The following is a 13360-nucleotide window of genomic DNA, read 5'->3' on the forward strand; positions in this document are numbered from 1 at the left end:
ATTTTTGCATGTAAATTATGCCTCAATAAAACATTTCAGTTGCTAAAATATCATTAAATACTATTTTATTACTAAAAATACTGTTTAAAATTTAAAAGCTAAAAATTTAAAAGTAAACAAGAAATCAACTTCATTAGACAGTAAATTATTGATATAATCAAACAGAAAAAAAGTTATTTCAAGATAGATTTCTAATGGTGTGCTACAGATAAAAAGAAATGCAAAAATATCAAGCTATATTCAATAATCTTACTGTAAATATAGTGGGGCAAAGCAAATAAAAATTGTGTTTATTTCCTTGGGAACCAATTTTCACACTTGGAGGAAAGAATAAGATAAAATAAAAAGAATCTCATGATCTTAAATTTGAATTAAAAATATCAATACAGTGCTGCCTGTGTAGCTCAGTGGTTGAATGTCAACCCATGAACCAGGAGAGCACAGTTCAACTTGCAGTCAGGGCTTGATCCCCAGTGGTATAGGGTGGGGGGTGGGAGGGGAGGCATGAAGGAGGCAGCCAATCAATGATTCTCATCGTTGATGTTTCTTATCGCTTTCCCTTTCCCTTCCTCTCTCTGAGATCAATAAAATACATTAAAAAAATCAATATAAATTCTTGATTTTTTTTTCTTTTTCTAAAAAAATGCATATTTTAAAAAGGTCCAAAGCTATGATAACTCTTAGCAACAAACAGTCATAGCACCCAGATTATTCCCACTGAAGAGAATTAGGACTCTTTGGAAAATGACCGATTTCAGATTTGGGGCAGGAAATGTACAAGATGAGTCTAGGGCAGTGATGGCGAACCTATGACATGCGTGTCAGAGGTGACACACGAACTCATTTTTTGGTTGATTTTTATTCGTTAAATGTCATTTAAATATATAAAATAAATATCAAAAATATAAATCTTTGTTTTACTATGGTTGCAAATATCAAAAAATTTCTATATGTGACACGGCACCAGAGTTAAGTTAGGGTTTTTCAAAATGATGACATGCCGAGCTCAAAAGGTTTGCCATCACTGGTCTAGGGGCATCTTGTAGAGGCAGAAGTTATTCAAGTTACAAAAGAGCAATAAGATTACATAAAAAGTATATAAGACCAACTTGAAGGGACTAACAATGGGCAAAGATGGGACAATCTGAGCTTCAAAAAGAATGACTGCAATAAATTAAAATACATAAAAATCTATTAATTCATACTGATATTGAAAAATGAAAAAACTAGTCATATTTGGAGGATGATATGAAAACTCATTATTCAGAAAACTAATGTAAACAAATCAAGCATTTCCCCTGCCTTTCCTGTACAAACTATGTTTACAGTAACAATCAGTACAAAATTCCTCTTTAATATGAAACAAAATAATTAGGAAAAAATCAGTATTTTGTACCTTCTAATGAAAATAATGAATCTAGGTAACCATCATTTAAAACTAATCATAAAAAACCTTATAACAGACGCATCAGTAAACTCAGAGATTACTGAAAATGGGACAAATATTATGTGCCTCCTGATGTGATGCAATAACATTCAGCATCACCTATGAAGTATTCTTGTCCTTTACTCTCAAAACTGAACTTTAATATTAAGCCCCTAGATCTAAGAGGTTACAGAAAAAAAATGGTGGATAGAGGAACAACTTAAATGACACCAGAAGGAAGAGATCTACGAAATCCAGAAACGTGGAATAGTCTACAGAAAAACATGTAAGTGGCATGAAAAAAGGAGGTGTGAGGGATCGAGTATTATAGATTATGAGACTTAAGAGCCTTATCAAACAAAACAACTGCAAACCAACTGTAAAAATATATTTTTGAGATTATAAGGAAATGTGAACACTGACTAAGTATTAGATATTAGGGAATAACTTATTAATATTTATTTTGATATAGATGACAATGAAATTGTGTTTTGAAGTAATTTCTGTTAGAGACAGATACTAAAGCATTTATGGATGAAATGATATAAAGTATGGGAACTGCTTTAAAAGTATTACAGCAAATGAAAAAAAATTGGGAGGGACAGAGATAAAACAAGATTGGGAAAATGCTGATAATTTTTGAAGCTGGGCGATGGGTACTTCTATGTATTTAAAAATTCTGAATAAAAAAATTTGTAGGGAGATAAACATTCCTATTTATGAAATTTTAAAAGAATATGAATTGTGGCTTAATTCTGCACTACTATAGGAAAACCTACATGCTTTATATCAAATTATGTAAACATATTTAATGCAATCTGTATATTTATAGCTATCGTGTCTATTATCTAGATTAAAGGGATAAGAAAAAAATATTATCTGGAAGGGAAGATAGAATTTCAAGTACTGATATAAAACACTTACTTGTAATAAGTAATTGAATAATGGATTAAATAGTGGTATTAACCATAACATTCAGTCTAATATACTGAAATAAACTGTCCCTACCAAAAAGGCAAAAACTTAAAAAATAACTGAAAATGTTCTATTACATCATAAAGTCTACAAAGAACTATTAAATTTCATGTTATCTGTTATCAGGAGTCAAAATAACACTCACGTTTTGAAGGAGTTGCTCAAACCAGTCATATCCAGTATCTCTGCATGCTGCAACCTATGGAGGAAAAAAAATCAGTGAAAATATCAAAATTACAAATTTACTTCCTCTGAATAAAACATTCTTTTATGCTTTAGCCTTAAGTATATAAATGTCTCATCAATGCCCTCAAGTAAAAATTTTATTTTTAAAGTAAACTATTATTTTCAGTAAGTTGATAATTTACCAATGTTAAAGAATTTTATTCTAAAAACTAGAGGTCCGATTCATAAAATTCATGCAAGAGTAAGCCTTCCCTCCCCTGGATGCCGGCACCAGCTTCCCTCCGGCACCCGGGAACCAGGCTTCCCTTCATCCAGAAGGTTGTCTGGAAGGACATCTGGTCTAATTAGTGTATTATGCTTTTATTATTATAGATATTTTAGAATACATTAAAAAATAGTGTAATGTACTGAAATTAAATGTGGTATTACATTTTGAACAATAACTTGAATCATATGGTATCAGAAAAATGTGTAAGGTCTAAAGCAGCGGTTCTCAACCTGTGGGTCGCGACACCTTTGGGGGTAGAATGACCCTTTCACAGGGGTCGCGTAAGACCATCGGAAAACACATATATAATTACATATTGTTTTTGTGATTAATCACGATGCTTTAATTATGTTCAATTTGTAACAATGAAATTGGGGTCACCACAACATGAGGAACTGTATTAAAGGTTTGCGGCACCACTGGTCTAAAGCAATAAAAATGGAAATGTTTGCTTCATATTTTCCTGCTAGTTAGCAGATTTAAAGACAGCAGTGAAACAGATAATCATGTAATTGATAATATAAAATTTCTTATGTTCAAAATATGACAAGTATTGTGGGTCAAAAAATCTATAGTTTCACAGTTAAACATAATAAAACTAATCTTAATTCATGTATTCTGAAAAAGGTAAGAATTATTATCTCATTTTAGGTTGTATCCTTGGGGCTATTATTGTTATCTATTCATCATTCATTTCTTTCCCTCTCAGGTTTCAATGATTGGAGGAATTTGAAGAATTTTAGTATTCACGCTTTAAGTCAATGAATGTCAAAATATGGAGCTTTGTAGGAACACCAACCTCATCTTAATTGCATCCCTCGAGTATCTCCAGAAATTCTATATAATAAAGAGCTAATATGTTAATTAGACCAAACAGCAGAACAACTGTCCAGACGACCTTCCTGATGAAGCCGGGGCTGGCTGGGGCTGTGATTAGGCCTCCAGTATAAAATAAGGGAAGTAGTACTAAATGTCGAGGTTAACCAAATATCTCAATATTGTCCCTCCTTTTGTAAAATGGGGCAGACCTCAACTAGTTTTGCACCTACAAGGACCATCGCCTTGTTGCTGTCCTTCTTACCACATCAGTGATGTTTAAAATTTTCCTTGTCATTGCTTCCTTGTCATTGTGTGGAGTTGGAGTAAACCAGAGTTTTTGGAATGTTTCATTTACTAATTTCTAGAAGAAAGAAAATGTTCAAATTAAGTAATTTTAACAAACATGGCAAAATTCTCAATTCCAAATTCTTATTAAAGCCTAGTAGAAAGCTATAAATAACTAATTAAAATACAAGTTACTGGGAATTCTTGGTATGAATTTCTCAGTTTTTAAAAAAATCACCAATTTCTCACCAAATATTTGGTAAATATTTTAAATGGGTGACAATATGCCGTGCCTAGAATTTTTGCATAGTATACACTCAAATGTTTTAAACAACAACAAAAAATATTTTTACTACTTTTGGGGGAGAATTTATTTAAATAAAAACAAAAACCCAAATATTGGAATAATCACATATATGTAAATACACTAATAAACTCAGGATAAAATTTTCAACAAACTATTTACTAACTTAGAAAACCAAGCATATGTCATGCAAAAAAAATCAAAGTTACTTTAATTTGATAATAAATTTCCTATATATATACTGCAATCCCTATAATGACATTAGATATTATAATTGCTGAATTTGAGAAAGATCACCTTTATTAATTAATACAAGATCTAGAAATAAGTGTGTATTAAAGTAAGCCTTTTCTTGAATTTACAACCTAAAAATACTGGCTTGTAAAGTTTTATATATGTAGATGGGCAAAAGTAGGTTTACAGTTGTGAGTATGCGAAAGTTTATTCTTGTATTATTATTTATTAATTATTGCATTATTTTCCATACAAACTGTAAACCTGCTTTTGCCCACCCCTTATATTTATATCAACAAAAATCTAGATATAAGCATTTAAATTATTTAAAAACATTTATGAAAAATGATATTTAAGTAGTCAATGTTTTATCTTACCTTAATGCCCTCTTCATCATTAACTCTGCGAATCATTTTTACACACATTTCTGTAATTTTTGGAAATGTTGGTTGTTCAATACAGATGTCTCTTAGGATCTTTATTACTCTTTTCCTGACACTGATACCAGTATCCTAAGAACAGAAAGGTATTTTTAAATGTCAAAAAAAATCGATATTCCTAGATGTATAAAATCTGTTAAAATAAAATCCTATATAATAAAACCCTAATATGCAAATTGACCAAACAGTGGAACAACCAGTTGCCATGATGCATATTGACTACCGGGGGGCAGATGCTCAATGCAGGAGCTGCCCCTTGGTGGTCAATGTGCTCTGCTCAGCCAGAAGCTGGGCTCACGGCTGGTGAGTGCAGTGGAGGTGGAGGGAGCCTCTCCCGCCTCTGCTGTAGGAAGGCAGTAAGTAGCCACGGGTCCCGGACTGTGAGGTAGTGTCTGACTGCCGGCTTCAGGGATCGTGCCTAAGCCGGCAGTCAGACATCCCACGAGGGGTCCCAGACTGCGAGAGGTTGCAGGCCGGGCTGAAGGACCCCTCCAGTGCACGGAATTTCATGCACCAGGCCTCTAGTTAGAAAGTAAATTTTAACAAGCAGAACAGTTACTATATAGTAACATGATAAATATGGTCTACATATTTCTTCTTTATGTGCCTTCTTACTGATGTTACTATAAACATGGGTTATTTTATATTGTCATTATTTTAAGATATATCTATTCCATGGAAAAATATTAAATAGTTAGCACTGAACACAATACTAGAGTAAGTTTGCCAAAATTAAATGAGATAGTTAACATGAAGCTTTCAGAATATTGCCTGGTACTTAAACAGCATATGAAACACTTTTAGCAAAAATGTCTAACGTAAGTCTAATCAAACCATTGCCACTATCTTATGGTTTATAAGAAATACAAAAAACAAAAGAACAAATTAAACAAAACAATGAAGAATATGAAGACTGACCTGGTCTGACAAGGTCAGAGGAGAAGTGTGTAAAAGAGTTAGAAAATACCCTAAATTTTAAAACATGACCAGCAGATGCAATGATCTTTCATTAGATTGTTTTAAAAAATTTTTTTTCATCCAATATTTGGGACAATTGAAGAATTTGAATATGAACTGGTTATCAGATGATATTTTGTTTGGGTGTGAATTTGAGAATTAAGCTCAAATATCTATGGTAGAAGTAGTAATATGTTTTAATTTAAACTAATTTAGCAAAGAATATAGATGACATGGTGGTGGATATATGGGTGTCCAATGTACTATTTTTCTTTAATGTTACACATTTTCATAATTAAAGAGTTTTAAAAATAAATAAAAAGCATAGAACACGTAGTGTGTAAAATTATTTCCATTATGCAGTTTAGCAATTGTGAAAATATTTAGAATATATTCCTAGGGCAGATACTGTCAGAGTTCATTAGTTTGGAAATCCTATAGGTTTTGCCCTTCACTCTTGAAAACACTAAGGCACTAAAATTCTTCCATTCTTAAATACTTTGTTTCAATCAAGATTGTATGCAAGTTGAAGCTGAAAATATCTATAACTCTCAAACAATATTCTGATATTAGACTAAAGGTGGTAAACTGTCATTTTATGTGCCTAGTGCATCTCTGTTGAGTTATAGAAGAAGTCAATATGCCTGCAGTGCGTGGTATGTAGATTCCGCAGGTATCTAGTAATTCCAATGGTTCCTCTTATATTCCAGGAAAATGCTCAAGGACCAGAGAAATCCATGACATATAAGAAAATTATGTATCTTAGAACAGTATTTAAGTTTGTTCTTAAGACACAAATGACTTTCTGGTCTAACTTGCGTGTCATAATTCAGCTTTAAGAAAAAATCATGCAGACACACATGAATAATTAAAAAATACTGCCAGATATCAAAGTTCTGTACTTAGTTCTCATTGAAATAATTCTTCCTGTTTATATATACACTGATATATATGTATAATTATTCTAGATTCCTAACCAAAATATTTAACTATGCCATGTAGTTCCTATCATTTACTCATAATAAACTGACATAATCAAAGGGCAATAGTAACTGAAAAAAGGAATCCAATGATTTCCTAGAGTATTGAGCAGATCTCCTGGAATACATCCTTCCTTAGAAAGCTGCTACAGTTCACAGATTGGGCAATATAAATATGTAATTGGTATTTACTTTTCTAACTTAACGTTAAAAATAATGTGACAGTACTAGGAAAACCAAATTATATTCATGAATCGTAATAAAAATGACAAAACAACAAACCAATATTCTTTCAATCAGCATATCATAATACTGCTCAGCAAGCTGAGGTCGACAAAGGACAAATCGACCTAGCAATTCTACTGCTGCTTCCCGGACACTAGTAGAGTTATCCATCAATCGGCCATGAACCCCACGCTGCATATCAAGCTAAAGAAAAACAAAGAAAATATAATTTACACTTAAAGCTAATATTTTAATTTGAATAGAAAGTTCAGATAAGAATCATGTGCGCTCCTCTTTACCCTTGCTAGGATACTGGGGTCTACAGCAACAACCTCAGATAAACACTTCATGGCTTTTGTTCGAACGGCAATTGCATTTTCCCCAAGAACTCGAAGAATCTGCCAAGCAAACAATGACATTTTCATAAATTTTACAACATTTAACATTTCAACAAAATATAGCATGCAAACAAACAGAAGATTAAAAATATCATATTTTCCTCGAATCTATATAATACAAGTCTAAGCAACCATTACAGTGGAATGACCAGAACAACCAGTTGCTATAATGCATACTGACCACCAAGGGCAGACGCTCAATGCAGGAGCTGCCCCCTGGTGGTCAGTGCATTCCCACAGGGAGACTGGCCGCTGAGCCAGAAGCCGGGCTCATGGCTGGAACATGCAGCGGCAGTGGCGAGCCTCTCCCGCCTCCGCGGCAGTGCTAAGGAACAGCGAGCCGAGTGGTAAGGAGCGAGGGGTCCCAGATTGTGAGAGGGATGCCCACCTGCCGGCTTAGACCCAATCCCTGGGGGCCTAAGCCAGCAGGTGGACATCCCCCGAGGGGTCCCGGACTGTGAGAGGGTGCAGGCCGGGCTGAGGGACACCTCACCTCCAGTGCATGAATTTCGTGTACCGGGCCTCTAGTTTTTATATAAGTGAGTAAAAATCTATTGTCAACATAGAAACAAATGCTACTTTCATGATCTTTATCTTTTCCCAATAATGAAGAGATATCATATACTATTCCCACAAATAGCCAGAATTAGATAAATATCATTGTATAAGGAATTTTGGTCCAGTTTACCTGTGTCAAATAAATATCAAAGCTCTGGGCAAACGGCCTCATAGAGGCCAAGTATCGAACAATCAAACAAGCATCATCATAGTCCACAGTATCAGAGTTCATCCTGCAACAAAAAGTTATTAAATTTTAATTTTATTTAATTTCTTATAAAGTAAGTAAATAGATTTCAAAGAGAGATAAATAAGAAAGTAAAGATGTGTTTGCTCTAGATCTTACTTTAATGTGCTGAACTGAGAAGGTGTGGTTTTGATAATGCTTCTAAGAAACTTTTTCCGGTTTTCAGCTCGATGCATAATTTGACCAGTTGTCTCAACTTCCTTTGCGTGATGTGTACCTTCAGATGATTCCTCATCTTTTTGTGATTTCATTGCTTTTTCTGTTTCCAAAGTTGTGTCACGGAACCACTGGGCTATATAGAATTTACGAGAAAACTGAAAAGAAATGAGATGTGAGTTTGATGAGACTGGTACACAATCAGGAATATAAATATTAAGATTTATTTTAAAACAACTTCCATCAGATGAAACCGTATTTTAGGAAAAAAGCTGTAACGTTTAGAATATCTAAATGATAGAAAAAATTATTTCACTTAGTCCCATTATAATGATGTCAAAAGATAATTCGATAAACACAACTGTATTAAATACCACTATTGATTACTTTACCTAAGGACAGTATCACAAGAGTCAGTAAAATTAGAAGGATAATGGGTCAACTAAAAAAAGTTTAGAGCAAATAGATAAAATGCTGATAGCAGAAGATTAGTTATTTTCAAAATCTCAACTTTAAGAAATAAACAGCCAATTAATATTTAAATATTTTAATACTGAGTTATATCTCTAATCTGTTCATTTCAATGATTGAAAACCTTCAGTAGTTGGCTAAATGACTTAGTTAACTCCAATCTCTTTAGACTGCATTTCCCATCAGTTAAAAAAAAATTAAAAGCATCCCAAATTATGCATACTGTATCCTAATAAATTTTATAATAGGAACTATTATACTATTTTTGATACTTAATATAACATACACAAAAATAGGAACCATTATACTAATATTTTTGAAACTTAATATAACATACACAAAAATAGAATTAAGGATTATACTAAAAGTAAATATACATATACAATTCTAATAGTTTCTTTTTATATGCTAACAGTTTCTTTTTATATGCCATGCCCTCTGAGAGGACCAATGATCTAGTCTAGTCTTAAAGATAACCTATGAAAGGATTTCCAAATACTTCCCATGTCACACAATTTTAGTACAGTAAAACCTCGACAATAATGGACTAATTCGGGTGAAGGTATGTCTGTTAAAGCCAAAAGTCCATTATATAATAAAGTAGGTTTTCTGAATGCATATGTTAAAAATTGACAAATTAGTTTACCTGTTTTTCTTACGTTGACACTTATGTAATTTAAATTAAGTATGAAAAATTTAATTTCACAGAAAAGTTTTCTATATGTATTACTGTAATTTTATTTTTTAAAATGTATTTTGAATTATTTTGATGGGCTCTTTTTTTTTTTTGTAAGTGTATTTTTATTGATTTCAGAGAGGAAGGGAGAGGGAGAGAGAGATAGAAACAACAATGATGAGAGAGAATCATTGATTGGCTGCCTCCTCCATGCCCCTACTGGGAATCGAGCCTACAAATCCAGGCATGTGCTGTTGACTGGAATTGAACCTGGGACTCTTCAGTCCACAGGCCCAACGCTCTATCCACTGAGCCAAATCAGCTAGGGCTGTATTACTGTAATTTTAAATTTATATGGAATAGGTCTAGTAAATGCATACGAGTAAACAACTGTACACAGCTGAGGTGTGGCTTAGTGCACACAGTAATATAGGACAGCACTTATTAAAACTGCTGCAGAAAGTCATGCCACAAGGCAACAATGGAACCAATTACCATGCACAATAAGGATGGTCATGTGCTAATCATCTGCCAAACATTGTTTATGAGCAATGACTCTAGGATTTAAATATGTAACTATAGTTGTAGATATATATTTATTTATGTTGCTGAAGTTACTAGTGTTTCTTTTCAACATATGGCCTATTCGCTAAAATTTATTAAAAATAACAGTGAATTAATAACCTGTTAATTATAAGCAAATATTGGTTAAAAGCATTTTAAAATGAACAGGGTGTTAACTTTCACATATGACATATGGACAGGAAATTTTGTCCATTAAGTCTGAAGTTCGTTAAATTGAGGTCCGCAAAATCAAGGGCTTACTGTATACTATAATATCTGCACCAGAATTCCATATAAGACAAGTCAATCCATAACAATTCTTTTCTGTTTAGATTATCAACTATCCTTTTGTTTCAAAAATCAACATTCCAGACAATTTTCCCCTTCATGATATTTCCCAATTTTCTTTAAGACCCAATTTGAATAAGCATCGTGCTATTAAAAAAAAAAAAAAAAAAGTAGAGAGAATCCTACCACCAGTGAAGGATCAGTCTCGGTGTTTTCCTCCAAGTAATCAAGTAATGCTTTTTGCAATTGCTGGATTTCATCTTCTCCTCCTGAAACCTATAAAATAAGCCGAATAAGAATGTACTTTAATAAATTCCATAGTTGCAAACACAGAGGAAAAAATAACAAATAATAAGAAGGAAAATATAAGTATAGCAACTAAATGGAAGAAACAGAAGAATACAATTTTTGAAAAATGTATTGATAGCTAAAGTTGGCCTTTATTTCTATGAACTTCATGTCATCTTTCTTTGAGGAGCAGCCTCGTAGCTGACATAACAATGATCCGAACAATGTGTTAAATCCTCAGAGACAGAAAGGTCCTAGCAGCGGTTTTTCTGTTCGGAAAAATCAAAAACTCCAAATTTTTAACTAGTATAGGAAACTATTATTATCTGTATTATTAAGTGTTATATGTTTCTTTGGGATGTTATTTTTAAAAAGAACATTCTGGAAGGGAAATATTTTTATTTGTAATTAATATAAAAATAGTACTTTACTTCACGTAGGGTATCTATAATAATAAAAGCATAATATGCTAATTAGACCGGACAGCCAAACAACCTTCTGGACATCATTCTGGACATTCTTCCGGATGAAGTCACGGCAGCGGGGGCTGAGGCAGAGGTGGTTAGGGGCGATCAGGCAGGCAGGCAGGCAAGCAGTTAGGGGTGATCAGGCAAGCAGGCAGAGGGGTTAGGGGCAATGAGGCAGGCAGGCAGAGGGTTAGGGGTGATCAGGCAGGCAGGTAGGCAGGCGAGTGGTTAGGAGCCAGGGTTCCTGGATTGCGAGAGGGTGCAGGCCAGGCTGAGGGATACCCCCTGCCCTCATGCACGAATTTCATGCACTAGGTCTCTAGCTAAATATAGAGTAGGTGAAGTGTTCATTTGATACAGGTGCAAAAAGGTGCTAAATCTTTAGGTCCTGTCAAAAATAATACAGAGGAGGAGAACCAAGATGGCGGCATAAGGTATAAATCTGTGCGTGCTGTCCCCCACAACAACATTGAAACTACTACAACTATAAGACAAAACAATTATCATCCAGAACCACGGGAAAGCTGGCCGAGTGGAAGTTCTACAACTAGAAGGAAAGAAAGAAGCGCATTGAGACCAGGTAGGAGGTGCAGAGGCACCAAGAACAGAGGTACAAAGGCATGTATGAGGCGGGCTGCACCTGGATGCGTGGTTTTTTTCAATTGGAAGGAGATACAAGCTCTCGAATGCACTGAGCTCGTTTAAGGTGAGATTCTGGGGTTCCAGATTCCTACAGGGAGAAACTGGACTGTCTTGCAGCGGGTCAGAAAGTGAGGGTGGCTTTCTCGCAGAGCTGACTGCAGGGATCATTGTTGCTGTGGGGGTGCGGGACTCGGGGATGCAGAGACGCTGAGTCATGGAGACGCTGACGACAGCCATTGCTGTTTGCTTTGCCCTGGTGATTCTCTGAGACCCCGTCCCACTCAAATTACATCCCCTCCCAAGCTGTGCGCAGTGGCGCAAAGGAATCACCTCGGCTTTTGCAGCCTAATCTAACTGCAGCTGGGTCAGAGAGCTCCAAAACTTCCAAATCCCAAACAAAGAGGAGAAATCTGCTGATATCACTGTAGCTCCTGCTGGGTGTACTCACACAGTGGTTGACTTGGAGATCCAGGAGCCAGGGTACCCCTGGTCAGATACCAGATTTCAACTCCTTACATCCCTAAGGGACACACTCAAGAAGCAGACTCAGTGAGCACCAAAGCCCCACTGAAGCAAGTCCTGCCCCATAAGGTTGTCTCCAGCACAGCAGTTCTTCCACTAAAGACACAGCAGGTCCTTGCAGTCAGCCAAAAATGCAGAGACAAAGAAACATGTCACAAATGAAAGAAATGAAGGAAAGCAAACTAATGGAGGACATAGAGTTCAAAACCACAGTTATAAGGTTACTCAAGAATCTTCTACGAACCTCCGAGGAACTTAGTGAGACCTTCAAGGATCTTAATGAGAATACCAAAAAAATGGAAAAGGACCAGTCAGAAATTAAGCATACACTGACTGAAATTAAAAATAATATACAGAGATCCAACAGCAGACTAGAGGATTCCAAGAATCAAGGCAAAGATTTGAAATATGAAGAAGCGAAAAACACCCATCCAGAAAAGCAAAACGAAAAAAGAATCCAAAAATATGAAGATAGTGTAAGGAGCCTCTGGGACAACTTCAAACATACCAACATCCGAATTATTGGGGTGCCAGAAGAAGAGAGAGAGCAAGATACTGAAAGCCTATTAGAAGAAATAATGACAGAAAACTTCCCCTACCTGGTGAAAGAAATAGACTTACAAGTCCAGGAAGCGCAGAGAACCCCAAACAAGAGGAATCCAAAGAGGACCACACCAAGACACATCATAATTAAAATGCCAAGGGCTAAAGACAAAGAGAGAATCTTAAAAGCAGCAAGAGAAAAACAGTTAGTTACCTACAAGGGAGCACCCATAAAACTGTCAGCTGATTTCTCAACAGAAACTTTGCAGGCCAGAAGGGAGTGGCAAGAAATATTCAAAGTGATGAATAGCAAGAACCTAAAACCAAGATTACTCTACCCAGCAAAGCTATCATTCAGAATTGAAGGTCATATAAAGAGCTTCACAGACAAGAAAAAGCTAAAGGAGTCCATCACCACCAAACCAGGATTATATGAAATGC

The 13360-nt window shown here is 35.0% G+C and overlaps 1 protein-coding gene across 6 annotated transcripts in view; it reads right to left on the reverse strand.

The window, feature by feature from the left end:
* The window catches only part of NIPBL (NIPBL cohesin loading factor), a 175788-nt gene that overhangs the window by 31310 nt on the left and 131118 nt on the right, over positions 1–13360 (reverse strand). For all 6 annotated transcript variants that reach the window (XM_059694929.1, XM_059694928.1, XM_059694927.1 and 3 more), the window contains 8 exons: positions 10644–10733; positions 8402–8616; positions 8186–8288; positions 7399–7497; positions 7157–7303; positions 4875–5009; positions 3937–4035; positions 2547–2600 (listed from right to left, as the gene is read on the reverse strand). In XM_059694929.1, the coding sequence (XP_059550912.1) occupies positions 2547–2600; positions 3937–4035; positions 4875–5009; positions 7157–7303; positions 7399–7497; positions 8186–8288; positions 8402–8616; positions 10644–10733 (942 nt within the window). The remainder of the gene's footprint in view (positions 1–2546; positions 2601–3936; positions 4036–4874; positions 5010–7156; positions 7304–7398; positions 7498–8185; positions 8289–8401; positions 8617–10643; positions 10734–13360) is intronic.

Source organism: Myotis daubentonii, chromosome 4 (genome assembly GCF_963259705.1).
Source record: "Myotis daubentonii chromosome 4, mMyoDau2.1, whole genome shotgun sequence".
NCBI lineage: Eukaryota > Metazoa > Chordata > Mammalia > Chiroptera > Vespertilionidae > Myotis > Myotis daubentonii.